Source organism: Mustela putorius, unplaced genomic scaffold (assembly GCF_011764305.1).
Source record: "Mustela putorius furo isolate JIRA1106 unplaced genomic scaffold, ASM1176430v1.1 tig00000095_pilon_pilon_pilon, whole genome shotgun sequence".
Lineage (NCBI taxonomy): Eukaryota > Metazoa > Chordata > Mammalia > Carnivora > Mustelidae > Mustela > Mustela putorius.
Genome location: NW_025421280.1, coordinates 37,203,773 through 37,228,682, shown reverse-complemented (window position 1 = coordinate 37,228,682; position 24,910 = coordinate 37,203,773). Strand labels below are relative to the sequence as shown.

The window sequence follows — 24,910 nt, the reverse complement described above, 5'->3', positions numbered from 1 at the left end:
CCATCATCATCATCATCATCACCTCCTGCCACCAGTCGTCTAACAACATGTTCTGGAAAATGGCCAACTTTGGGAAACACTATCAGCTTATTGTGGGAGAAATGAATGATCAAAGGGCTTTAGACAATTTGGTTAAGAAGTAGGTCAGAAGGGCTCCTCAGGAGAGAAGTCCTGAAGGACAGACGTGTCTGGCAATAGGGACAAGTGGGTGGAGCATGGGTCCTATCTGGATGAGGTAGAAGCTTGGCTGGTGCCAGGAGGAGGAAAAGCAGGGGGGAGAAAAGCCAGCATCTGGGACACTCTGACAGTGGGAGCCATGCATGAGCCTTCTGGAGAGGCCCCAAAGGCAGTGGTGGTTATGGCCTCAGAGACCAGGGGCTCCCCATCCTTCTCTCCTGTAACCATTGATGCTCTGTAAGGATGTCCTCTGTAAAGGATCAGAGGGTGGCAGGGAACATTCTGTTGGCCCCACACCAGTTTCTGAGGGTGTGTGAGTGACCCCCACCCCCACGTGTAACCTCACATACAGCAGCCATGAAGGAAATGCCTTCTGTGTGCTTTAGCCCACCCACTTTGAATAGAGTATGGCTGCTGTTTTCTAATGGGAGGAGCGTTTGTTTCCTGCCTGGGATTAAGTCTGTGGCATGTGACAGTCCGTGGCTGCTGCAGGCCATGGGTGGGCTGTGGTTGATTGGTCTAGGCAGAGCAGAAAGCATCAAAAAATCGTAAGTCCAACTCAACGTGATAATCCAGAGGCTGCTTTTTAAGAAAACCTATTATCATGGAGAATTTTAAACAAAGAGAGAGTGCTGAAGCAAAGTCACCAGGAGAGAGATGGCCCACAGCCAACCACCTTAGACCAGTCAGGCCCATGCTGCCGCCAATTCAGAACAACTCCCAAGTCCACCAGAGGCATGTGGACAGAAGGAGAAAGATCACCTTCTCCAAAAGCTCCATATCTGCATAGAGGACACAGAAGAACGGGTGGGCTTGGGCTCCCGGGCACCCCCATGTACCCACCTGGTGCCCAGCCGCCGCGTCCGCAGGCCCATGAACACGGAGCGGATCAGCTTCCCGAAGGAGGCAGCATTCACAGGGTCCAGCTTGTGCTCCTGGCAGTGCCGAAGGTAATGGTTGTAGAGAGAGCTTCTGGGGAGACTCACGCCTTCTGCGGTTTCATAGTTATCCAACAGCCACTGGAGCTAGACGAAGAAAGATATGCTCCCATTCGTCAGGATCCCCCCAAATGCTGAAACGCTAATGTGGACCAATTAAGAGAAGCGCATACTTTCTCTCCATTAACATGAGGAGGAAATTCATAGCCACTGTCACCGATCTGGATAGGAGAGATTCTGGGCACATGAGTTAATAGCTTCCCTCTGCTCCTGTATTTATTCCTTCAATGTTCAGCCTGATTTTCAGATTCCTTGACTTAATTTACAAAAACCTGCAAGGGAGTGAGACCTCTTGGGTGTGTTTCCTGATCATTTAGATACAACATGTCTCTTAAACTTCTAGGAATGTCAAGACAGAGAGGAGGATTGAAGAAAGCTCTGCGGACCCATGAGCACTGCCCTCGGCACTGAAGGGGGCGACGTGGGCCTTTGGAGTGTGTCCACCTTCTAATATCTTGTGATTGAGGGACAAATCATTCATCTAAGGATTAAGATGGCTGGAGCTCGGCCACCTATTTCATCGCTGGTCAGTGAATATGAAAGTCCTGGTTGAATTCTTGCCCTACTGCTTGTGCTACTATCTTTGGCCCCAAACAGGAGTTCTGCACTCTGCGGCAGCCGGATTCTACTAGAACAGGCTGAGAATTCCTAGACACCCCTTCCTCCTGCCCCTCTTCCCAGCAGCTCTCAGACCCAATGCGAGCAGCTGCCCTTCCTCCCTGAGGTAGGACATGTGTGCCGGCTGAGAGTTCTGTGTTCCCATGGCTGGTGGGGTGACCGAGTGGCCTGAACCCATACATTCTGGAATGTGTGGTGTTTTCTCTCCGGAAAACTTTTTCTTTTTCCTTCTGAAACAACAACAAAAGACAGGGTGGCGGACAGAGGTGGACTGACCTATCCTCATGTCTCTGACGCAGAGAGAGGCTGTAAGTAGAAACGGGACACAGGACTGAAGAGGCTTCCGTGCCAGGTTCTGTGCCCAGGCTGGAAGGCAGCCAAGCCGATGCCTACCCTCCCCCACTCCCCCCCAGAGCTCAGCATCGGGTCAGAAGGGCAGGAGCCGTCCACACAGTCAAGCCCCCACACCGGGCAGCGGCGCAGAGGAGGCCCACCCGCCCGGACCCCCCCAGAGCAGTGTGTATCTGTTCCCTGATCAGGGGACGTCTGAGGTGTGAACACCAAAGCCCCGACCCGTGCTGGGGATTTGAAGGGTGGGAGCGACGTGCGTAGGCCCTAGGCCTGAGGTCGGATCCTGTGCGGGAAGGTTGGTCAGGGGTGGGGAGGGCTGCCTAAGCCACGAGCTGTGAGGGGCTCCCTGTCCTCTGCCGACCCCGGGGGGGCCGGCATGTTGCACACGTTCCACGCCCTTCTAGACCCAAAGTGAGCGTCAGTCCAGGGACAGCTCAGCCCTAGCCGACCTCGGGCCACTGACCCTGTCCAGACCCAGCACACACGCTGGGGGCTGGGCTGGAGTCTCCCCTTTAAAAGATAGTTTTACTACGGGAAGGTACAAATAGGCACAGAGGTGGCAAGAACAGAGTAAGGGACACCTGCGTCTACAGTTGTCAGCTCAGGGCCAAGTTTGTTTCCTCTAAGCCCCACCTGGCACCTCCTGGCCGTCTCGGGCTATCTTCAGGCAAAGGCCTCGCGTCCCTTCAGTTCAGCCCCGGGCCTCCCTGCTCCAGCGCAGCGAGCAAGAGGCGGGTGTGGGGGGCCCCTGTGGGGCAGTTAGGACCGGGAGCCACAAGGTGTTCCCAGGAGTGTGCTCCTTCTGCTGCCCCCTTCCTCTCCAAAGTCTCGCCCGGGCCCAGGAGCCGCCTCCTTGGTCCTCCCTGGCCCCCGACCGCTCTCCCCTCGCTGCTGGAAGCTGAAGACTTCGCTGTGACATCAGCATGGCATTGCCCTCAGACCCTCGGGGTGCCCCTTCCTCCCCTCCTTGAGCACCCCTGCTCACTGGGCTCTGGGAGGCTGCGGGACAGTAGGACAGGGGGGCATCTGGAGGGTGTGGAGGGGTGAGCACAGCCCCATCGGTGCCAGGAAGCTGTCCCCCAGCGACAAGGCGCGGGGGTCACTGGGCTTCCCGCTGCCACCCTCCCTTTGGCAGGTCGGGATCCAGCTGAGGACGGGCTGGTATTTGAGGCGGTCCTTTGATCCCCAGGGTTTTCCTTCAGAGATAAATTTATTGCTTGTCTCCCCCACCAGAATAAGAGCCCCACGCAGGTAGAGATGGAACCGGGTCTGCCCATGTTTGCACGCCCGGGAAGTGCAACGGACCAAGAGAAGGGGTCCTGAAGCACTGAGGGGCCCCCAGCACGCGAGAAGACCACGGTCAGGGTGCAGAAGCTGGAGTCTTTCTCTGCCTCCCCAGCCCCCCAGGGAGCACAGAACGCCGCTTCCTAGGGAATCCTCTGGGAGCGGGAGAGGAATATGGATTTTCAGGCGAGAAGGGTGAGGTCAGATTCCGTGGGTGGTGCGCTGGAAGGGACCCTCAACAGGACCGGCTGGAGGAAGTGTTGGGGAAGAACGATCACTTCGGCTTATCACCATCCCCCAGCCCCATGTTGTTGAAATCAAAAATGGATCTCTTCACTTGGGTAATTATGCTGGCACTGACATCAATGACGCGTGGTTATCTCCCAAGCAGAAGTAACTCTGGGGAGAGCTGATGCCTCTAGCAGCCCCCAGAACAGTCAGTTACACTTTCTCCCCTTTTGCAACAGAGAGGAAGCTGATTCAGGTGACCAATGTCACGTCATGACGGAGCTGAGGGAGGGAGCCATGGGGAAGCATTCTAGGCAGAGGGTACAGCCCGTGCAAAGGCCCTGGGGCAGCACTGGGCCTGGAGGAACAGTGAGAGGGCCTGTGAGAGGAGGAGGAGGGGAGGGGAAGGAGGGAACAGGGCCCATCGAGGCAGGGCCCTGGAGGCTGTTTGGATGATGCTGGCTTCTACTTGGAGTGTGATGGGGGGCCTGGAGGCTTCTGAACAGAGAAGTGCCATGATCTGACTTTGGTTTCAGTAAAATCACTCTGGCCACTGCTGTGAGAAGGTCCTGGAAGCTGGGGGAGGGCAGCAGCCAAGGGATTACTACGTGGTGGCCATGGCACTCCACAGGAGAGTTGGTGGGGGAAGGAGAAGTGGTCTGATTTGGGATGGTTCTGAAGGTGAGGTCAAGAGCCTCAGGAGGTGGGCGTCTGGGAGAAGGATGGGAAGCGAGGGTGAGCAGCAGAGGATGGCGGGAGGCGCGGGGTTGGGGGGCAGTTGGGGCTCGGCTTTGGACGTGCCGGTGTTGAGCCACAGCTTCGAGCTGACAGGTCGGAGAGGCCTGGCGGCGGTGCCCCCTGGGAAACAGCCGTTCCACTGGGAGCCGGGGTGCGGTCAGCAAGACGGTGAGGGGCTTCGGGAAAGAAACCAGCAGTCTGAGCAAGGCAACTGCTGGAGGCCTTTGCCATGATAATTTGGAGCAATTTCTGGACAAGGGACCCAGCCTGGGAAGCTGCCGATTCAAGCCAAACCCCAACTCTGGTCGGCCTGGCATGCTTTGTCGTCACACAGGCCCGCGGTCTGCCACCAACTGAAGACCACGTGCTCTTCGGCAATTTGTGCTCCTCGATGAGAAAAAAAAGTCATAGAATCTAAATCCAATTAATCTACAAGCCGGTCCTCCTCCCGGGGTCTGGAAGTAACAGGAATTTATTATATAAACCACGCCTTCCCCGTGTGACAGTGACTGTGAGCCAGTGCGGGGGTGGGGGGTCCGTCCATGGGGGGGGCGGTTTGTTCTGAGAAGGGATCTGGCGGATGGCCGAGGGGCAGCCTTGGCAGGAGCCCAGGCCCCTCGCCTACTCAAGGTGGGGGACCTTGACTGAAGTCCCCCCTGCCTCCAGGCCAGGCATCCAGCTGCGGTGGGGAAGGTGTTTTCGTGCCCAGGGCAAGTGCGTCGCCTCCTCCCCTGCACACAGCTCTCGCTGGCTTTCAGGCCTCCAAATCTGCCCATCCCCATCTTTGAGACCGCTCGAGGCCCACTTCCTCCTGTGGGGCTTTCGACCCCAGGCTGGAAGGTTTCTTCCACCGGCAGCCCTGAGCTCCGGGAAATTCCCGGAGACCCCGACCTTGGCTGGGTCTGGAAGGCACTGTCTCGTCTCCCAGGCTCGGGGCATCTCGCTACCCCTGCCCCTGGCACCCCCAGGCTAGTGTGTCGTCGTCATCATCCTTGGAAATAAGCAAACTCCACAGAGCACGGGAACCAGCTCGAGCAGGAAACCTCCACGGCTGGCGTCCCTGTGCGCTTTGGTGTGCCCTGGGGGCACTTTCTCAGCCCTGCTTGCCTACTGCCCGCGCCTTCCCTGTGCACGTGCGGGTGGGCCACCGCCGCCCCGGCTCTCTGAGAAGGGTCGTCTGGGAGGCCACCAGGAAAACGGGTCCATGGGGTGCGGCCCCCAGCCCGGCTTGTCAGCCCGAGGGCGGGGCTGGCAAAGGAGCTGGGGCTCGGCCAGCATCGCCCCGCACTCAGACTGTGGGCTACGAGCAACCAGGGTGACAAGCATCATAAGTGAGTGTGGCCAGTGGCCACAGGGCCATGGGACCCTCCTAGGGGTCAGGACCCATTCTCTCTCTCCCCTCCGGGCTCTCACAGGAGTGGGACGAGCGCCAGGTGGCTTTCACAAAGATCTTATTTCTCTTCTCTGATTCTAAGCCGCCATGCCCAGGCCCTGCTGCTCGAGGCTCCACGACACACGACACATGGCCAGGGGGAAACAGACTTTCCTACTTGGAAACCGAACCAGCAGGGAAGCAGTCAGAGGAGTCTCCTTCCAAAGGAAATGTGTTAGAAGCCAGAAGCGCCCCTGCAGCCAGAGACAAGCGGCTCATGCGTTTCCCCGCTGACATTTTACACTTCCTGCGGAGCCTGCCTGCCTGGGGTCTGCACCCCGTTCTGCCTTCCTCAGGCTGACTGGGTGCTGGGACCCATGGGCCATATCAAGGCCACGTGTGTCTGCTTCAGGGCCCTCCTGAACAGGCCCTTGTGCAGACTTGCCCGCACGGTGGCCCGAGTTTAAGACTGAGCAAGCAGACACTGGCAATTGTTCCCTCCCCAGATCTGGCCACGGGCTGACACTGGCCAGCAGTAACTGGCGACAGGGAGGCCATGGGCCATCTAGTCCGGGGTGAGGGGGGAGGGAGGGCACTCAGCAGGCGCCTGACACTTTTATTTCCTTATATATTTATTGCTTTGCAACAACAGGTGTGAGACTGCTCTCCCTTCCAGTGACCGGGAGTCACTCTGAGGCCCAGGAGTACAGGGTTCTCGCTCTCGTCACGTCTACCTGGAGCAGCCCAGCACACCTGTGCCAATCCAGAAACCTAGAAGTTTCTGGACCTTCCCTAGCTGGGTTTCTGCCCCAACATCACGGCCCTTTGAGCCAACGCCTCACTTGGCGCGTTGGGCAGTCCCAAAGTCTTGCAGGGTCTTAGTTAGGGAATACTCTTACAGTCCCGTCCTCCACACAAAGCTGCGCAAAGACAGGGACATTCGCTGCCTCCTGGCACAGAAGCTACCAGCATCTCCCCAGGGGGAGGGTGAAGGAGAAAGATGCTATACGGTTAAAATCAGCAGAAGTGTGTTGCTTTGCACTTTCCTCCTAGTGTTATTATTTTTTTCCCCAAAGAGCTGATCACGGACTGGAAACGCAGCTAAGAGCCATTAAGGCGCTCCGAGTCCCACCTTCTCTGTTGTGGTTCCTGCCTGTTCTTAGTGTCACGTTATTTATGACGCCTGTCGCCTGCCCGCTCTCATGCTTCCCTCCGTGAGCGCCGGGAGGGCACGGGCTGTGACGGGCCACCTGCTCAGAGGCAGGACCCTTTCCCTCATGCTGCTGAAATTTTTTTTTTTTTTTTGCTGGATGAAACATCCTAGGTGGGCTTTCTCCCTTCCTCTCAGCGCCGGAGAGGGGTCATTTCATGGCCTTCGCTTGCTTTTTAAAATGCCTATGAAGGTTACGAGAGCGGCGGGGCAGGCCGCCAGGCGGACACACACTTACATGGCTGTTGAGTAAACCGCTTTTGTGTGAAGTGATCCCTTCGCTTTTTTGGAGGTTTTCAATCGCCATTTCAAGCTAAAGAAAATGTGTGCAGAAACAGAACAAAACAGAAAAAAAAAAAAAGGAAATCAGATGGTTAGCATCAGCCAAGATTGGTTTTTATTAATATCCAAATAATGATTCAAGCACCTACAAGATAAAAACAAGGCTTGACGCGAGTGCGGGGGTGTGGTTAGGTGCGGGGTTGGGGGAGAAGCTGTGGGGAGCAGGGCGCGACTCCTGACATGCCCTGACATGCGGCTGAGTGCAGGAGCCGGGGCGGGGGCGCCAACAGCACAAGGAAGCGGTCTGCAAACACGGGCTGCTGCAGCTCAGCACGTCTGCGTGAACCCCGAGCAGAGGTGGGAGTCCAGGTAGAAGCCAAGCCAGCAGAACGACCACCCCGCTGCTCCCCCGGACCCGTCGCCATTTGCTGCGGAGAATCTGCTGTCCACCGGAGGACAGCTGGTGGCAATGCTGACTTCCCGGCTGGCCTGTCCTGGCCCAAAGCCCAGGGTCTCCCTCTTGGGTGCTCCAGGAAGATACCAACGAGGTTAAAGACCCTGGCCCTGCCACCGAGAGGTGTCAAACCCTGGGACCATGGACGCATCCTGGAGATCTGCTCCTGAAGGTTTACAAAGCATGGCTGGGCAGAGAAGCTTACGTAGGAATGAGAACAAGTCCCAGGGACAGTCACGGGGAGCTAACAGGTCTTCCTGGGGGAAGGGGCTTCTGTTCTGGGTTCCGAGGGCCCCATGGAAGCAGGGAGCGGAGGTGGTCCAGCAGGCCGCTGGACAGGAGGAAACACCTGGCTGTGTGCGGCCCCTGCCACATGTGTGTGTGCTGAATCTGATGCTCCCTTGTACATGTTAAGTGAAAGTGGGGAATCTGCTGGAGCCCACCATGACAGGCAGAGAACTGCAATGAAAGGCACACCATGACCGTCCTCAAACATGCTGGGAAGGCAGACTTCATTCAGTGATGCATGTGCAAAAAGCAGGTGGAACATGTATGTATTTTGGAAAGAGCAGCTGGACAGGGCTCCTGGGGCTGAGCGCAGGAAAGAGAGGGATCCTGCCCTGCCCATCACCTCTTCCGACCGCTGCCGTGTGTGTGTCCAGTCGCCACTTTTGCTCAACACTCTACTGGAAGTTCTAGCCAGGGCAGTCTGGCAACGGTGAGAAATAGAAGACATCCATATTGGAAAAGAAGAAGTAGAACTATCTCTGTTTGCAAACAACATGATCTTAGACATAGAAAATCCAGAAGGAGCCACAAAAAACTACGAATGCATAAACAAACCCGGCAGAGTCATAGGATACAAGATCAACATACAGCAATCAGTTACATTTCTCAACAATGAAGGATAGGAAAATGAAATAAAACAATCCCATTTGCAACAGCATCAAAGAAAATAAAATACCTAGGAATAAATTTAGCCAATGAAGTAAAATACTTGTACATTGAAACCTGTAACATTGCTGATCGAAATTAAAGAAGACCCACATAAAGAGAAGACATCCTATGTTCATGGATCAGAAGACTTAATATTTAGATGGTGATACTCTCCAAGCTGATCAACACAATGCTTATCCAAATTCTCTATTAAATTTCCAGCTGCTTTTTCAGAAACGGATAAGTTGATCCTAATTTTGTACAGCATTAAAGAGAACCTGAATTGCCAAAACAATCTTGAAAAAGAACATATTTGGAAGGCTCACATTTCCTGATTTCAATCAAAACTTACTATAAAGCTACAGAAAATGAAACAGGGCAGTACTGGGATAATGACAGACATATAGATGTACATAGGTCAATGGAATGGGATTAAACATCCAGGAATAATCCCGTATGTCTATGGTCAACTGATTTTTGACAAGGGTGTCAAGACCACTGAACAGAGAAAGAGTAAACTTTCTAACGAACGGTGCCAGGATAGAGGGGTTTCCACACGCAAACAAATGGAGTTGTTTACCTCACAATATATGCAAAAATCAACTCAAAATGAATCAATGAATTCAATATAAGAGCAGCAACCATAAAACAATTAGAAGAAGACATAAGGCAGTCATGTACAATACGTTTATCTTCATGACCTTGGATTTGGCAATGGATTTTTTATATGACACCAAAAGCACAAACAACAAAAGATAAAAAAAAAATGGGACTTCATCAGAACTAAAAACTTCTGTACAGCAAAGGACACTGTCAAGAAAGTGAAAAGACAAGCCACAGCATGGGAGAACTTATTTCCAAACTGTATACCTGAGAAGGATCTTGTATCCAGAATATACAGCAACCTCTCACAACTCAACAACCAAATGACCAAGACCCACTTAAAAAAAATGGGCAAAGAACTTGAACAGACATGTCTGCAAGCAGCACATGAAAAGATGTTCGGCATCCTTGGTCATTAGGGAAATACAAATGAAAAGCACAGGGAGATACCACTTCACACACACTAGTGTGGCTATTAAAAAAGAAAGAAAAAAACAGTGTCGGTGTGGATACAGAGACACTCGAACTCTTACACATGGCTGGTGGGATGTAAAATGGCACAGCCACTGTGGAAAATAGTCCGACAGTTCCTCGAAATGTGACACATAAACTCAGTTAAACTATTACATCCAAGCAATTCTGCTCCTGTGTGTGTTCAGAAAAATGTGTACACGAATGTTCACAGCAGCGTGATTCACCATAGAAAAAACCTGGAAAAATACTAAGGTTGGTCAGATGACTGGATAAACACAACATGGTCTATCTACACAATGGAACACCATGCATCCACAAAAAGGAAGTAGTGGTATGTGTTGCGATGTGCGTAAGCCTAGAAAACATGATGCTCAGTGAAAGAAACCAGGCACGAAAGACCACACAGTGCATGATGCCGTTTAGACAAAATGTCCCAAACAGGAAAATCCATAGACAGGAAGCAGAGTAGTTACCAGAGGTAGAGGGAGGAGGGAATGGGGGGGAGGGGTGACTGCTAACCCATCAGGGTTACCAGTTTACAGGCTGATGAGAATGTTCTAGAACTAAAGAAGGTAAAGATTGTACAACATTGAGAATTTACTAAGTGCTGTTGAATCATATACTTTTAACTGGTTAAAATGACGAGTTTTAGGTTACGTGAATTTGACCTTGATAAAAAATACACAACTAATTAAAAAAAACACTGTTCTCCCTGGCCATTTGAATGGATCTGTACCCTACATGCGTGGCTTTGTCACTTGGAAAATACTGGTCCACTGACTTGGCAGATGTTCCAAATGTGGACATGCTTCTTGACACGGTATTGAAAAATCACACTGGTTAATATCACTGCTAAGCTCAAAACTGTAATTCTTCTTTGGTTGAAAATGTATTGGCAACCACATCAGTTGGCTGTTTTCCTGGATAAATCATCCATCTTGCGCCGATCATTTTTGAGAAAATGCTTGCCAGTTCCCCAAGTCTGAATAATTGTCATTTGTCCGTTGTTCCTTCAAGGAGTGTTTCTTGACAAAAATGGCTGGTCTGGCTCATAGTCACTTGTCCGGCGGCTTTTCCTTGGGGCAGTCAACATCCTTTGGCAGCGGAAGTGCCTTTGTCACACAGACTATTGGAAAGATGTCAACTCTAGGACTGAGATTTAATACAATTCACAGCAATTAGTAGCCCCACCAAGGACCGTGGGTTCCCCTTAACTGGAAATCGCAGGACGCCATCTTTTCACTGTGAGTGTAGGGTGGTGAAGACCACAGTGACTTCTGGGAGACGTCAATGCCTCTGCCTTGCTCTGTACCTGCATTTGTGCCCCGGGGGGCTCACTGATGTTGGTTTTGCACAATCAGTACAAATACCAGCGGAGGGAGAATGGTGACTGATGGCTCAGCATTATTATGAAAACAGTTTTGACCCCTTAGGGCCCCTGGGAGGGTCCTGGGGACACCCAGAGGAGTGCCGGACATATTTAGGACTGACTGCTAAAAACACTATTGAAAAGATCACAAATTAAGGCTTGCTGCCTAAGATCATTCTGAAGAACCCATAGCTATTAAGTAGGGTCTGATCAAGTCCCCCGGTGCAGGAAATTAATTTAATGCACAGTGGAAATTCCCAAGGTGTTCACTGTGTCTTATTTTTTATTTTTTTTAAGATTTAAAAAATTATTTATTTGACAGAGAGAGATCACGGGTAGGCAGAGAGGCCCGCAGAGAGAGAGGGTGGAGAAGGAAGCAGGCTCCCCGCTGAGCAGAGAGCCGATGTGGGGCTCGATCCCAGGACCCTGAGATCATGACCTGAGCCTAAGTCAGAGGCTTAACCCACTGAGTCACCCAGACGCCCCTCACTGTGTTTAAAATTAAATCATGTAAACATCAGTAGGTGGTGAAGGTCAGGAAACCACCCAGCACCGTGCCCAAGACCGGTCGGGAGGTAAACGTTCCGGAGTCAGCACGGCGCAGTGCGCGTCTGTCCAGCAGAGGGCGCTGTGGCGCCACCGCCCAGCCCCGCGCCGGAGGCGGGTCCTGCTTCCAAGAACAAGGAGCATCTTGCACATCTTGAAGTCGGGTCTTCCTTACGGTCCTGCTTCCAAGAACAAGGAGCATCTTGCACATCTTGAAGTCGGGTCTTCCTTACACACCTTACACACCTGCTGGAGTGACTCGCACCGCCTGGCTCAATCCTCTCAGTGGCTGGAGAGGCTATCTGAGGGTTTTGAAGGGGCGGGGGTTGGGAGGTTGGGGGACCCAGGTGGTGGGTATTGGAGAGGGCACGGATTGCATGGAGCACTGGGTGTGGTGCAAAAAACAATGAATACTGTTACATTGAAGAGAAATAAAAAATTTTTAAAAAATAAAAAAATAAAAAACTAATTTTATATTTGACTGGAGTTCAACATTGTGCCATCTAAAAACACTTATCAAAATGCTATCTGCACAGGCCCGCGGATGGAACAGTGAGGAGGAGCCAGGGATGGACGCAGTGGTGCCCCTGCCCCACCCCCCCATCCCCCGGGCAGTTTTCTTTTTTTTTTTTTTAATTTTTTAATTTTTTATTTTTAATAAACATAGATTTTTATCCCCAGGGGTACAGGTCTGTGAATCACCAGGTCCCCGGGCAGTTTTCTTGAAAATCACTTCCGGTTTCCGAACTTGCGCAGTTTCCCTCCCTCTTGGTGTTGAGCCTGTGCTTATGCTTCCGCTTCTTAACTTCTCAGGACCTTCATTTTTATTTTTCACTCAGTGCAATGCAGCAATATTCCTTTTCACTGGCCATTTAATACTGGTTTCTGCTACATGAATTATGAACAGAATAAGGGCAGAGGGGAAGGACACATGTCACGCGTTAAGGGCTTGTCCGGAAGGAGGGCAGAGAACACTTAAGGACTCCCGATCAGAGATACGGTGTCTCAAGAACCCTAACGTAATAGCAAATAGCAGACACGTTTTAAGAGCTCCCAAGTATATTCAAATAAGCCAACTATTTAGAAAATTCCCCTCCTTTCATGTATAACCCTAGCAAGATGCCACCTGCTGTAAGGACTGTCCTGGGGGCTCCTGAGGGAGAGTGGAGGTTACTTCTCTGAGGTCATGAGCGTATGCCCAGGTGGCCATTCCATTTATAACATAATAATCTCATTAAGAAGGGCCACTGGAGGGGCGCCTGGGTGGCTCAGTGGGTTAAGCCGCTGCCTTCGGCTCAGGTCATGATCTCAGAGTCCTGGGATCGAGTCCCGCATCGGGCTCTCTGCTGAGCAGAGAGCCTGCTTCCCTCTCTCTCTCTCTCTGCCTGCCTCTCCATCTACTTGTGATTTCTCTCTGTCAAATAAATAAATAAAATCTTTAAAAAAAAAAAAAAGGGCCACTGGATAGGGGTCCCCTCTGCCAAGGGCCACAGTGACCACTGCTGGAGCAACAGCAGCATTGTGCTACATATTCGGTTCTGCTATCACGGAACCTTCTGTGATTCTCTTTCTGAGCCAGTTCTTAGAGATCAAGCGTTGGCCAACTTTTTTTGTAAAGGGCCAGAAAGTAAATATTTTGGGTTCTGTGAGCCAGACAGTCTCCGTCCACAACTACTCCACTCTGTCGGTGGGACTGGGAAGCAGCCACAGACAACAAGTGAAGGAATGGGCGTGGCCATGTGCCAATAAAACTTGATTTCCAAAGTCAGGCAGCCGGCTGGATTGGGCTGTGCAGCTGTAGTCTGCTGCTCCCCGCTGCCCCATAGTTCTACCAAGAATTATATGTTACGGACATATTAGACCTCATTGTTAAACTGACTTTTAAGAAATGACGTGGTTATAGAGGGGACAGCCGCACAATACTGTGAGCGCGCTGCGGACTATGCGGACAATTGGTAATCATTTTCAGCAGCTGACCTGTTTAGTTCTCGCAATTCTTAGAACTTTAAGCAATAAAGGTCTACTGAATTAAAGAATTTTTAAACTTTTCATTTGGAAATAACTCCAGACTTCCAAAAACGTAGCAAAAGTAGCACGAAGAATTGTGTACTCTTCGGCCAGCTCTCCATCTGCATCTCGCATGATCTCAGCACAAGGATCAAGGCCCAGAAACCAACCCCCATTCATCGCAATGAGTCAATGAAAGACCTCATTAGAATGTGATGACCATTGTGTTGACATCCTTTTTCGGGTCCGGGATCCCATCCAGAGCCCCACACACTGCGGTCCTTCCGCATCCACAGCCATGAGAGAAAATACCAGAATTAAATTATGTGCGGCGTTTCCGAATAAGCGCCACAGCGTGCTTTCTCACTTTCTTTCCAGGATGACATTCTTCTTCTTCAACTTTGTCACCGGAGGCAGAAGAGAGATGGAAACCTCAGATCTCTCTTTCAAAGCAGCCCTCCTGAGGAAACCCAGATACTGCTCCTACCTCCACGAAGAAACATGCAAAACCAGCTTCCGAAGTGATGATCGCATTGACTATGTGTCAAAACCCACAGCATGTGTAGCACCGAACACAAACCCTAATGGGAACCGCGAGCTTTAGTTAATAGTGACCGTGGGTCGAGACGGATGGGGACAAAGGTACCGACCTCCCGTGAAAGGCTAATGAGGGCGACCGTGGGAGTAGGGGGTGGGCGGGGGCTACGGGGATTCTCTGACTTCCCACTTGGTTTTTCTCTGAACCTAAAGTGGCGCTTAAAATAAAAAAAAAAAAAAAGGAGTCTATTAAATTAAAGAAAAAAGTAATGAGAAATACTTGAGTCCCAGAGCAAAGCAGATGTGCTCTGGGCAAACTGCCTTTCTCAAATGGCGTGCGTTTGCTTGCATGGGTGATACATGGGTGATATTCGCGTCTTCAATGGAAATGCAGGCTGCAGAGAAGACACGTTTGGCGACTGATAATCCACCGTGAACTCTGAGCGGTGTGGTGGCACGCCTGCCCACGGGCCACATGGAGTGGCCGTGAGATTGGAGAGGCACGTGTGGGCAGCCAGGCCGCACCCAGGGAGCCGCAATGGTCCCTTCACAGTCTCCCCAGCCTGGACTCCATGCTGGTGAGCTGGAGAGAGATTACGAGATTTGACTTTTCTGAACCCACGTGCGGGTGGTCAGGGGCGAGATGCTCCTTGCGTGTTGGAAAGGAGGAGCTGAGTTTTTGATGATGCCAGGAAAGAAATTCCTGTGATTTCAAGTGGCGCATCTCCGGGCTGGATGTCGTAGAACTCGAATCTGTCAGTTCAGGGTCCTAAACAGTGTGTCTTTTAATATCGGGAACCAGATCTCAGGATTTTTGAAGACTCCAAGTGTCCTGGGGGGCCGGGCTGCTGACACCCCGGCTTCTCAGAGTCCGCACGTGCGGGTTGCCCTTCATCTGGGGGAGGAAGAAATTGATGGTGCGGTCCTGGGCACATCTGAAAGTCACCTCAGGTGCCACGAAGCGGACGCAAGCTCTTTAGGTAGCAGAACGTAGACTGAGAAAGCTCAGGACCCGCCCGCCGCTGTTCTCCGAGGTGACCTCAATCTTCACCCTTCTGGCTTCGGCACGGCATGTGCTGATGGACCTGGTGCGTGGCAATCCCGAGCGGAGTCGCCAGGATGAACACCGTCCTGATCTCTATGTGATCTGAATATGTAGGGCCGCCGCTACTGGTGACCTAGGACTCTGATTTCCTGGAAATGAAGAGTTTACAAAGACGCCACGCAGATGGGGAACGTGACCTGGGTCAGCATATCCTTTTATTGTAAGAATTGGTTAGAATGTTGTCTTCATCGGTCCGTGCTGTGTGGCCCGTGTTTGCATGGCCTGACCTCCTGCAGCCCAGGATGGCAGGGTCTCTACCTCGTGCAGCCCAAGAGCCTCCAGCGTCCCCTCGACATGACCCAAAAGGCAACTCCTGGGCAGAAACAGCGAGAGCAAGCCTCTGGGTTTAGACCCAGGCTCCGTGTGGTTCATCTAAGTGCCACAGCAGACGGTTTTATCCAGCAGTCCTCGTATGGGCCGTTCGGTTTTAAGATTTATGTAACACTGATGAAATAAAGACTCAAGAAAATCTGCACCCCCCCGAGTCTGCTATCTTTCATTGAGGCTAGACGGGTGATTCCCTCTGGTATTCACGCTGTTTCCAGAAATGATTTAAGGTCCCAAACTCTTGATGGATAAAGCTGGCAGGCCTCAAGTGTGGGATGCCAAGGAGACGTATTGCAATTCTGTTGCAATCTCAAGGCTGTTCTTGTTCTCAGCTCCTGGAAAGCCCCTCAGATCTCTGCAGCACTCGTGTGAGATGTTCCCATGCCGAAGCAAGTCAAGAGAGCACAGCGTGGGCAGGGTCAGGAATCGGACTGCCTTCTAAGATGATCGCTCCCGGGGCTCGCATGGAGAGGGGTGTCAAACACAGTCCATTCACGGATTCCCGAAGGATTTAAAAACATGGATCTTCTGAAGCAACTCAGATGAGAAACCATGGTAGCTGGGTTGCACGGGCTCTGGGCTGCACACTTCTTTGCAACAGGACAGGGTGGACCATGGAGAGTGCTATAGTTTCTCAGGAAATCTGTGACCCATGATCTTAGGATATTCTGGTATTACGCACTGATTTGACTCATTGACATTGAACCTCTTGTGTCTGTGATAGTTAACGTGGTCTGTGAGGAATGCTTTCTCATACCAGCTCGAAACTCATGTCTATTCAGCCAGTCCTCCAAGGGAGGCCATGTGTGGTTGCCTGTGGCTGCCAAGGCCCTGGTGGGCTACAGCGACTGAGTGAGGCGCGGGGCAAGCTGGTGTACCAGGGCCCGCCCCACACGTTAAGGCCTCTGGAGAGCAAGTGACTTCTCTCCACCCTGCCCACAGAACCGGGTCCTGGGGAGCACTCTGGACATAGAGGACAGAGACACCGGGGTTGGAGGAGGGCTCTCTGATGTCAGGTGACCCCAAAGCACATGAAGACCAAAAGGACAGGGAGGCGACAGGAGCATCATCTTCTATTTCAGGAGATTGTTAGCCCCACTCCAAAAGATGAAGTTATCTTCTAAGTTGACAACCAATCAATGTAATCCATCACAGTAACAATGCACAGAAGATAAAACTCATGATCATATAAATGAAGAAAAAGCATTTGACAAAAATTAATATTCATTTATGATAAAGACTTGCAGAAAATGAGGGATAGAGGGGAATCTCCTCAACCTGAAAAAGGGCATTCATGGAAACCTGAGCCAACGTCACACCTAGCGGAGAAAGACTGAAGACCTGCCCCTAAGACTGGGAATGAAGCACAGATGTCCACTCTTGCCACTCCTGTCCAGCACTATACTGAAAGTCCTGCTAGTGCAAAACGATGAGAAAGAGGAATGAGAGTCAACCTGATTGGAAAGGGAGAAACAAAATTGTTCCTATTTGCAGACAACAAAAAAGTCTTGTAGCTTTTACAAGTAAGTTCAGCAAGGCTGCAGGATGGAAGGCCAACAGCCAAAAATCAACAGCTGGAAACTAAGTTAAAAATCAACACCACATACGATAGCTCCAGAAACATAAAATATTAAGGAATAAATCTAACAGAATATGTACGGAATTTGCATGCAAAAAATTACAAAATGCTGATGATAGAAATCAAAGAAGATCCAAGTAAATGGAAAAAAATATATTATGTTCATGGATGGGAAGATCCGACATGGGAAAGATGTCAGTTCTCCCCAAAGTGATCTACAGGTCTCATGCTGCTTAACCAAAATCTCACAATGAATTTTTTTGTAGATTTAGATAGGACGACCTAAAATTTCTGTAGAAAATTCTAAAATTATGTAAATAGCCAACACAACAGTGAAGTGAGAGGAAACACTTGACACAATTTTGGATGAAAGGACACTCTAAAGCACACAAAAACATATCTGCCAATCACTTATCTGATGGGGGACTTGTACCCAGGATACATAAAGAGCTCTCAAAACTCAACAGTAAGCAAACAAACAATCCAGTTAAAAACCAGGCAAATGACTTGAACTGAGAGGTCACCAAAGGGTATATAATGAAAGGCAAACAAGCAGGTGAAGCTGCTTACCACAGTCAGCAATCAAGAAAATGCCGATCAACCACAGTGAGACACCGCGACGCACCCATCAGAACGTGGAAAGTGAAGAATGGTTGACAACACCAAGTGCTGGTGATGATACATCACTGGGCCGGGGGGACACGCAAAATGGTACAACCACTTGGGAAAACTGTTGGCGGTTTCCAGTAACGTTCAATGTACACTTACCATGTGAACCAGCAATCCCACTTGTAGGTATCGATCCAAAAGAAAGGAAAACATATGTCCGTACCAACACCTGTACGTGAGCGCATAGTGAGGCTTTCTTCACAATCACCCCAAACTGGGAACTGCCCAAATGGCCCTTGAGTGGTGACTGGATGGACGAGCTGCGGGGCAACGGAACCCTACCCAGCGGCGAAGAAGTGAGCACTGATTCACGAGACGACGTGACGGAGTCTCTAAAGAGACCCAGTGAGAGAGGCAGCCTCTGAAGGTCACCGACTGTATGTTCTATGTATGCAACACTCCCGGAAAGACAGAGCAAGAGAGACAGACAGTGGATCAGCATCGCCAGGGGTATGGGTGGTGGGACCAGGCTGTTGTGTCAAACCTCAGGGCTGCACGCCAAAATGGGTCTCGTTTACTCGGCGTTAATTTTCTGAATAAGATAAAAGTAAGCATGGAAAACAGACTCTAAGAGCAGACAGACTTTTAAGGCAGGTCAGAAACTGCCTGGGGCAGGAGTGTGGCGGCAATGAGTGGGTGCAGTTCCCAAGGGGGATAGCCCTGAGCCTAGTCTGCTCCAGCGGTCACACGGATGGATGGGCCCTGGGCCTCCGGGAGAGCGCCGCCAGCGATGGCAGTCCCCCCTGGCACGGTGAGGCCGGGCTCAGACGTCATTTCCACAGTGCCCAGCGTTGGGGGGGCCTTTGGCCCTCTCTGATTGCCACAGAGTACCTGGTTCCCAGGGGTGGAGACTTGACTCGGATCACACGCCCTTGCAGGCGCCAGGGCTCTGGCTCCAGCACCCCGGGCTGCCTTCCACGCACCATCCCTGCCGCGGAGGGGGCCTACTCAGGGGCTACCCTGCTGCCCCCGCGAGCCTCGTACATACCGTAGCTGGCGATGACCGGGAGGTGTGGGCGAGGGAGTGTCTGGTGCTGTCCATCCCCCCGTGGATGAGATAAGCTCCCGCGCTGGAGACAATAGGGCTCCCCCCGACATCCATGGTGATGCCCACCATGCTGTGGGAGGGGACCGCTGGCGGGGAGGAGCCTGCCACGGTCACCTGGGCGCCGCCCGGGGCCTCGAAGTAAGAAGCTGCGCTGCTGGGAGCGTACATCTGAGGCTCGGGGTTGTAGGCATAGGCCGTCCGTCTGTCGGGGAGAGAGAAGGGCGTCCTCTGAGTCTCCACGGGGCTCTGGCAAGACTTCCCATCATAGCTGGAGCCCCTCGAGACCGAGCACGTGGGGTCAATCAGACATGAAATGGTCAGGGCGGTGCAAACGAAGTTCAAAGTGATCATTTCTGGAAATATTAAGGATCACGGATGACTCATCGAAACTATTGCTGAAAAGTTCTAAGTGTGTAATGGGGTTGCAGGGGGAGCTCCTCTGTGGAGACGTAACAATTCCGTATCTCACTGTGGTGACAGGCCATCTGTACCCGGGGTAGGATGACCTCGACCGCATGCCATTCACGCACGTGCACGCATGTACGCACGCGATGGTGTGTAGGCTGCTACGTGTGAATGAGGCCCAGGAGCTAGTTGACAGCCCGTCCCAGTGCCAGTCTCCTGGGATCGTGCTCTGGTCACAGATGTCACTGCTTGGGGAGGCGGGACCAAGGGCACACAGTCAGCAACTGCCTCAAGAGTCTGTGATTCTTGGGGCACATGGGTGGCTCAGAGGGTTGGGGCCTCTGCCTTCAGCTCAGGTCATGGTCCCAGGGTCCTGGGATCGAGCCCCACATCGGGCTCTCTGCTCAGCGGGGAGCCTGCTTCCTCCTCTTTCTCTGCCTGCCTCTCTGCCTACTTGTGATCTCTGTCAAATAAATAAAATCTTAAAAGAAAAAAAAAAGAGTCTGTGATTCTTGCAAAACAGAAAGTGTTCACCAAATGAAACTGCCGAACAAAAAGAATTTCTAAGTGATACCAAGAATTTGTCTGCTATTCCTTCCCCATTTGGATGAAGTGATATACCCTGCGGTTTGAGACTCAAATTTTTAGGTTCTGCTCACTCATGTAGGGCTGGCCCCAGGAAAAGGTGGTGCCTGAGGCTTAGTGACATGTATAGTCACCTCTGAGTGGCAGGAGGCCCCACTGACTGGTGACCAGGAGGCCTGCACCTCTGTCCCGCCTCCCGGGGTGACAGCCGATCTAACTGGAGCAGAAGGTCAAGCTCAGGAAGTTGACGCTGAGATGACCTACAGACCTCGCTCGGGTTTCCCGGGCCATCCAGGCATGGATGTGGTCTGCGTGTGCACGGCAGGTCTCGGTGCTGTGCGGCAGAGATGCACACAGCTCTGGCCATCACCGCAGCCAACCCTCACACCCGACCCCTGAACTTCTGGAAGGAGGTCGTGGGAATCAAACGAACCAAAGGGTTCACGTCTGGAGCGCAATGAGCTTCATGGAAAAATGTATCATTTTCTGCCCTAAGAACCCCATAGTTCGACGGTAGAACTCTCTAGAAGTCCTTGACAAACAGAAAATCAAGTTTTATCAACACTGCAAAGAGCCAGAGGTGAACCCAGGCACGCGGGAGAAGGTGGAGACTGCAGTGGGGTCTGGACTGTGAACACGGAATCTTCGGGCTTAAACGGCTGGACTGGGGAGTATTTTGTTTTGTTTTGTGGAAAGCCTGCCTTTTCTGGAAGTGAGAACCAGAAAAGCCTGTGATTTCTGAAGTCTCCGCAGGGCTCTCCTGTCCTAGGACCGCTGTACTGGGTCCAACATCACCCAGAGGAGGTGGAGAAGTTCCCGCACACACAGGCCCGAATGGGAAGAGGTGGGGGGAGTCATGAGGAAAGTTCTGGATGTGGCCCACGCTTGTCCGCGAGGGGAGGGGAGACGCACGTACAAGGCTCCATTCGTGTAGACGGCGTCTCCGCCCTCCACGTACTGCACCTGCGGGGGGTACACGTGCTGCAGGGGCTGCACCTGGAACGACATCGGGGACCGGGCGTTATGCACGCGGGCTCCGGCGGGGCGGGCACGCCTGCCCTCGCCCTTCGTGAACACTGACTCCTACAGTTCCGATATCCTGCCCCAGCCGTCCCTTCGACTAAGAAACTAGGAGAGCTGGTCCCCAAGAGGCCCTACGGGCGCGGAGCTGCTCCCGACCTATGGCTCTGCCGCATTCTCTGGTCGCGGCGGCTCATTCCCTAGGGGAGCGAGGCAGGCAGCCCCCATTCTGTGGCGGGCCGGGGTGCGGGAGCCCAGTACTGCAGAGCGGAGCTGGGATGGTAGGTTCCTGCCACCCGCCAGCCGCTGGGCAGAGGGGCAGGTCCCGCTGGACGGAAGCCAGAGCTGTGGACAGAACCTGACATTGGTGGGGGGGAGGGTCAGACACCCCTTATCCCTGGCAGGGCAGAGGGCTCGAGCTGGTCATACTGCACACGGTCTCTCTGATGTCCCCTTTGGGTGGTCCTGACACCCCTCTCCTGAGGGGCGGGGGTCCTGGAACCACACTGGGGAGACCTTCAGTCTGAGTAGGATTCAGTGTGAGGCGGAGAGGAGCCCCAGGAAGCCCCCCGCCCCTTTCTGCTGCACCCCTGCCCTCACCTGTGGCTACATCAGTTCAGCATCTCGGCAGACAGGGTGCTGGCCGGGGTGGGGGGCATGGGTTGGGGGGGGGGATGCCCGAGCTCCGTGTGCAGAAACGTACACCCTCCCTACAGAGGGAACCTTAACGAATGCCCCATCCAACCTCCTTCTGGGGTGAGAGAACCAGGGGCCGGGGCTCACTGCGGCCTCAAAGTCCCTCTGTGGAGCGGCAGGCTGGGGCTGACCCCCCTCCCAGGACCAGCCGGCGCGCTGCGGGAGGCACACCAGCCCCTGGGGTAGGGAGCATCCCCGAGAAGTTTCCAGGGACTGATGTGCTGGGGCCAGGCTGTGCCTCGGGCTGGGGGAGACGCAGAATCACTCTGCAAGTCTAAGTTGCCCAGAGAGAAAGGCTAGGGCAGGCCCAGTCCCACGGACGCTTCTGGTATCACGACGCCACTCGCGTCTCCCTCACGGAGCTGAGACAGAGCCGCTGGTTCCCTGTGGGCCTCCCGGAAGCCTCTGCTTCTGTCCCACGACCCGAAACCTGCCCCAGCTGCCTTCAGACCAGTGCCTCTGAACACACCAGCGATCGAAGCCAGAGCCCCCTAGGGACAGGGGCGTGCTGTCTGGTCTCCGCGGTCACCCAGCTAATGCGCCCGGTTCCCAGGGCCCGCATGATCGGGATTCAGCACATCACCGAGCTCAAGCCGGCGACCTCCAGCCCTTGGCGGAGTCCGGCCTGCCTCTCCTTGTGCATGAAGTTGCCCCCACAGCCGTGCCCCCGTGCTTCGGTCCACAGCCGCTCTGGCGGACAGAGGCCGCGCTCGGCAGGGTGGCGGGTGGCCAGCCCGCTAAGCCGCAGCACGTGCTATTTGGCCTTTTCCAGAAAAGGAAAAGCCGCTGCTTTTCCTGAGCTGCTGCTCTGGGCAGCTTTGTAGCTGGGGACCCAGGGCCTACAGCTCTGTTCCCGGGCCCCTGGGTTTCACCAGAAGCACATCCTGGGTCTCGGCACTGGTCTGAGGGCACCGTGCTTCCTTCCCCAGCAAGTTCCATGTTCCTTCAGTCCCGAAACGTGGCTTCTCTGTCTGCGTGTCTACCTCGGTACCCCAGTGCTCTATCGAGGTGCTGGCTTGGACCCCGAATGCTGGAGCTCTGAATGGATGAAAGACCGTCAGCTTTCTTGGCCTGTGGCGAACTATCTGCAGTAAAAGATTTTTTTTTTTTAAACACAGCTTCTGAAAGAACTTTCTGGCAAAGCACTGAAGATATCAAAGACAAAAGGGCAGCAACAACAGGAAAGGATGCCTCGTTCAGAGAGGGCTCCACATCGCTAGGGGTTAACGTGTCCCATGCCCCCTGTGCCGTGGTTACCTGCTGCGGCACCTGCTGGACCCTGGGGAGGGAGATTGGCTGCATCTGGGCCCCTTTGGGAGCCGAGCCCGCTGCCTGGACCAACACCCTCTAAAAGGGAAGGAGAGAAGGACATTTAGACTTTGACTCAAAGTTTGGTCCTTATCACAAACGCAGATTACAGCCGGAGCACCGCCACCTTCCAGGAACACAAGCAGACCTGACAGGAGGACAGGATGGTATGTGGGTGCACGCGCACGTGCACACACACACACACTCGTTCACATGCACGAGCACGCGCACCTCCACCTGCCGCCAGCAGCTCTCCCTCCCTGGGGTCTGTCTGTTCCGCAAGGTGACGTCGGCTGTTGCCGGCACCAAGCTGAGAGGTCTGGTGATAAGAAGGACCCCCCCCCCCACCGCTGTCCACATCGCCTTCCCCGGCCCTGGCCCCAAGCTGGGGCTGGTGACCGAGGGCGGCTGCCGTAGTGGGAAACAGGGCGGGACAGCGCAGGGCTGGGACGTGAAGCGGGCAGGGCGCGCCTGGGGAGGCGAGGCAGCAGGAATTCCTCTCTCTGGCAAGGAGAGAGGCTCCTTCTGCTGAGGGAAGGCAGGGCTGCCCGTGAGCATGAGTGCTTGGACCTTTCCAGAAAGGGAGTGCCCCAAGTGGGCAGCAGGAAGTCTCGCAGGGGGAGCGGAGGCGGTGCCTGGGGGGCGGGGCAGGGGATGGGCATGTGGGCCGCTGTGGAGACTGGAAGCATCTCTAGCAGGGCCAGAAGGCTTGGAACTGGGGAGGGGACGCCGTGTGGGGCCCTGGCGCCAGCCAGCCAGGTCCCGGCCCGCAGGAGTCTGAGACCTGCCGAGGCAGCCAGGGGTGGAGGGCTGATGGGTCAGGTTCGAGTGGGCAGGGAAAGATCACAGCCCCTTGGCACCCTGGGCTTTCGAGGCCCATGGGGCGGGGCAGGGGGGGGCTGCTTTATTGCAAGAAATAAAAGCTAAACGAGTCTGATTAGCTATTCTAAAATGAAGAACCACTTGGAGTTAGGAACGATGGGGCTTTTCTGGCTTCATCAAGTGTCATGCTTCTAACTTCTGGAATCGTGCTCGTGAGGGGTCACATGGCCCCAGTGGACCTCTGCACACGTCTCCAAGCTTCCAGTCTGTTCCACTGCCCTCGGCTCTGTGTGGTCTTATGTCAGCTCTGTGTTTGGGCCTGTGGTCTATTTCCACCCACGGCAAAAGCCTGGAAGTCAGGAGCCTTCACGCGGCAGGTCTCTCCTTGCAAATTTTCAAGCCCGCATCCATTCGAATGCTAGAACTCTAACCAATCTGTAGCCTTATCCACAAAGTCTTCCTGGGTAAAAGGGACATTTCCCAGGTACGAGAGAAATTCCATTCAAGGGTAAGAACAGACTAAGTTGGTTTCTTTTCATGTTTATATCCTTGAGTCCTTGGTGGGACCTTTTCAACAAATAGCTACAGACATGCTAATTTGGGAAAGTATTGATTTTCAGATCGGGTGCTTTTCAGAACCTAAGAGGATGCGATCCCCCTCCCTGGCCACACTGGTTTCCCCAGAACAGCCCTAGCCCCAGGCAGCAGGCGGCTGCTCTGTTACCTGCGGGGAAGCTGGTACCGGCTGGGCCACGGGGGCCTGTGCTGCCGCCGACGGACACAGGGTCACAGAAGCCGGCGAATCGGATCCACCCTCCGCATTCTGCATGCTCAGTTCTAAAGAAAGGCGGAGAGAGACTGAGTGGAGAGGGGTTGCCATCGCGAAGCCCTAAGTGGCGCTGGATGGTTCCTACACACGGACCCCAGCGCCCTTGACCCCTGCTCCTTAGATGCCCAGAGAGCTGCGCTCCCCGCCTGCCGCACCCCAGAGATAGCCCCAGCTATCTCCAGACATTATTCAAGGGGGGGGGGGAAAGGCGATAGACAGTGGGAATAAAGAAGCATTTTATCGGGGTGCCCCGGTGGCTCAGATGGGTAAGCGTCTGCCTTCGGCTCAGGTCATGATCTTGGGGTCCTGGGACGGAGCCCCGCATCCGGCTCC

The 24,910-nt window shown here is 53.4% G+C and overlaps 1 protein-coding gene across 6 annotated transcripts in view; it reads right to left on the bottom strand.

Moving 5' to 3' along the window:
- Positions 1 to 24,910, bottom strand: part of RFX2 (regulatory factor X2) — an 89,192-nt gene that overhangs the window by 13,811 nt on the left and 50,471 nt on the right. For 2 of the 6 annotated variants that reach the window (XM_004771558.3, XM_045085767.1), the window contains exons 2-8: positions 24,473 to 24,585; positions 22,876 to 22,965; positions 22,602 to 22,703; positions 20,819 to 20,898; positions 18,853 to 19,114; positions 7,215 to 7,289; positions 1,021 to 1,202 (exon numbers count right to left, since the gene is read on the bottom strand). In XM_004771558.3, coding sequence (XP_004771615.1) covers positions 1,021 to 1,202; positions 7,215 to 7,289; positions 18,853 to 19,114; positions 20,819 to 20,898; positions 22,602 to 22,703; positions 22,876 to 22,965; positions 24,473 to 24,577 — 896 coding nt within the window. In that variant the 5' untranslated portion in view covers positions 24,578 to 24,585. The remainder of the gene's footprint in view (positions 1 to 1,020; positions 1,203 to 7,214; positions 7,290 to 18,852; positions 19,115 to 20,818; positions 20,899 to 22,601; positions 22,704 to 22,875; positions 22,966 to 24,472; positions 24,586 to 24,910) is intronic. The other 4 variants (XM_013045370.2, XM_013045371.2, XM_013045372.2 and 1 more) reach the window with 4 other exon arrangements.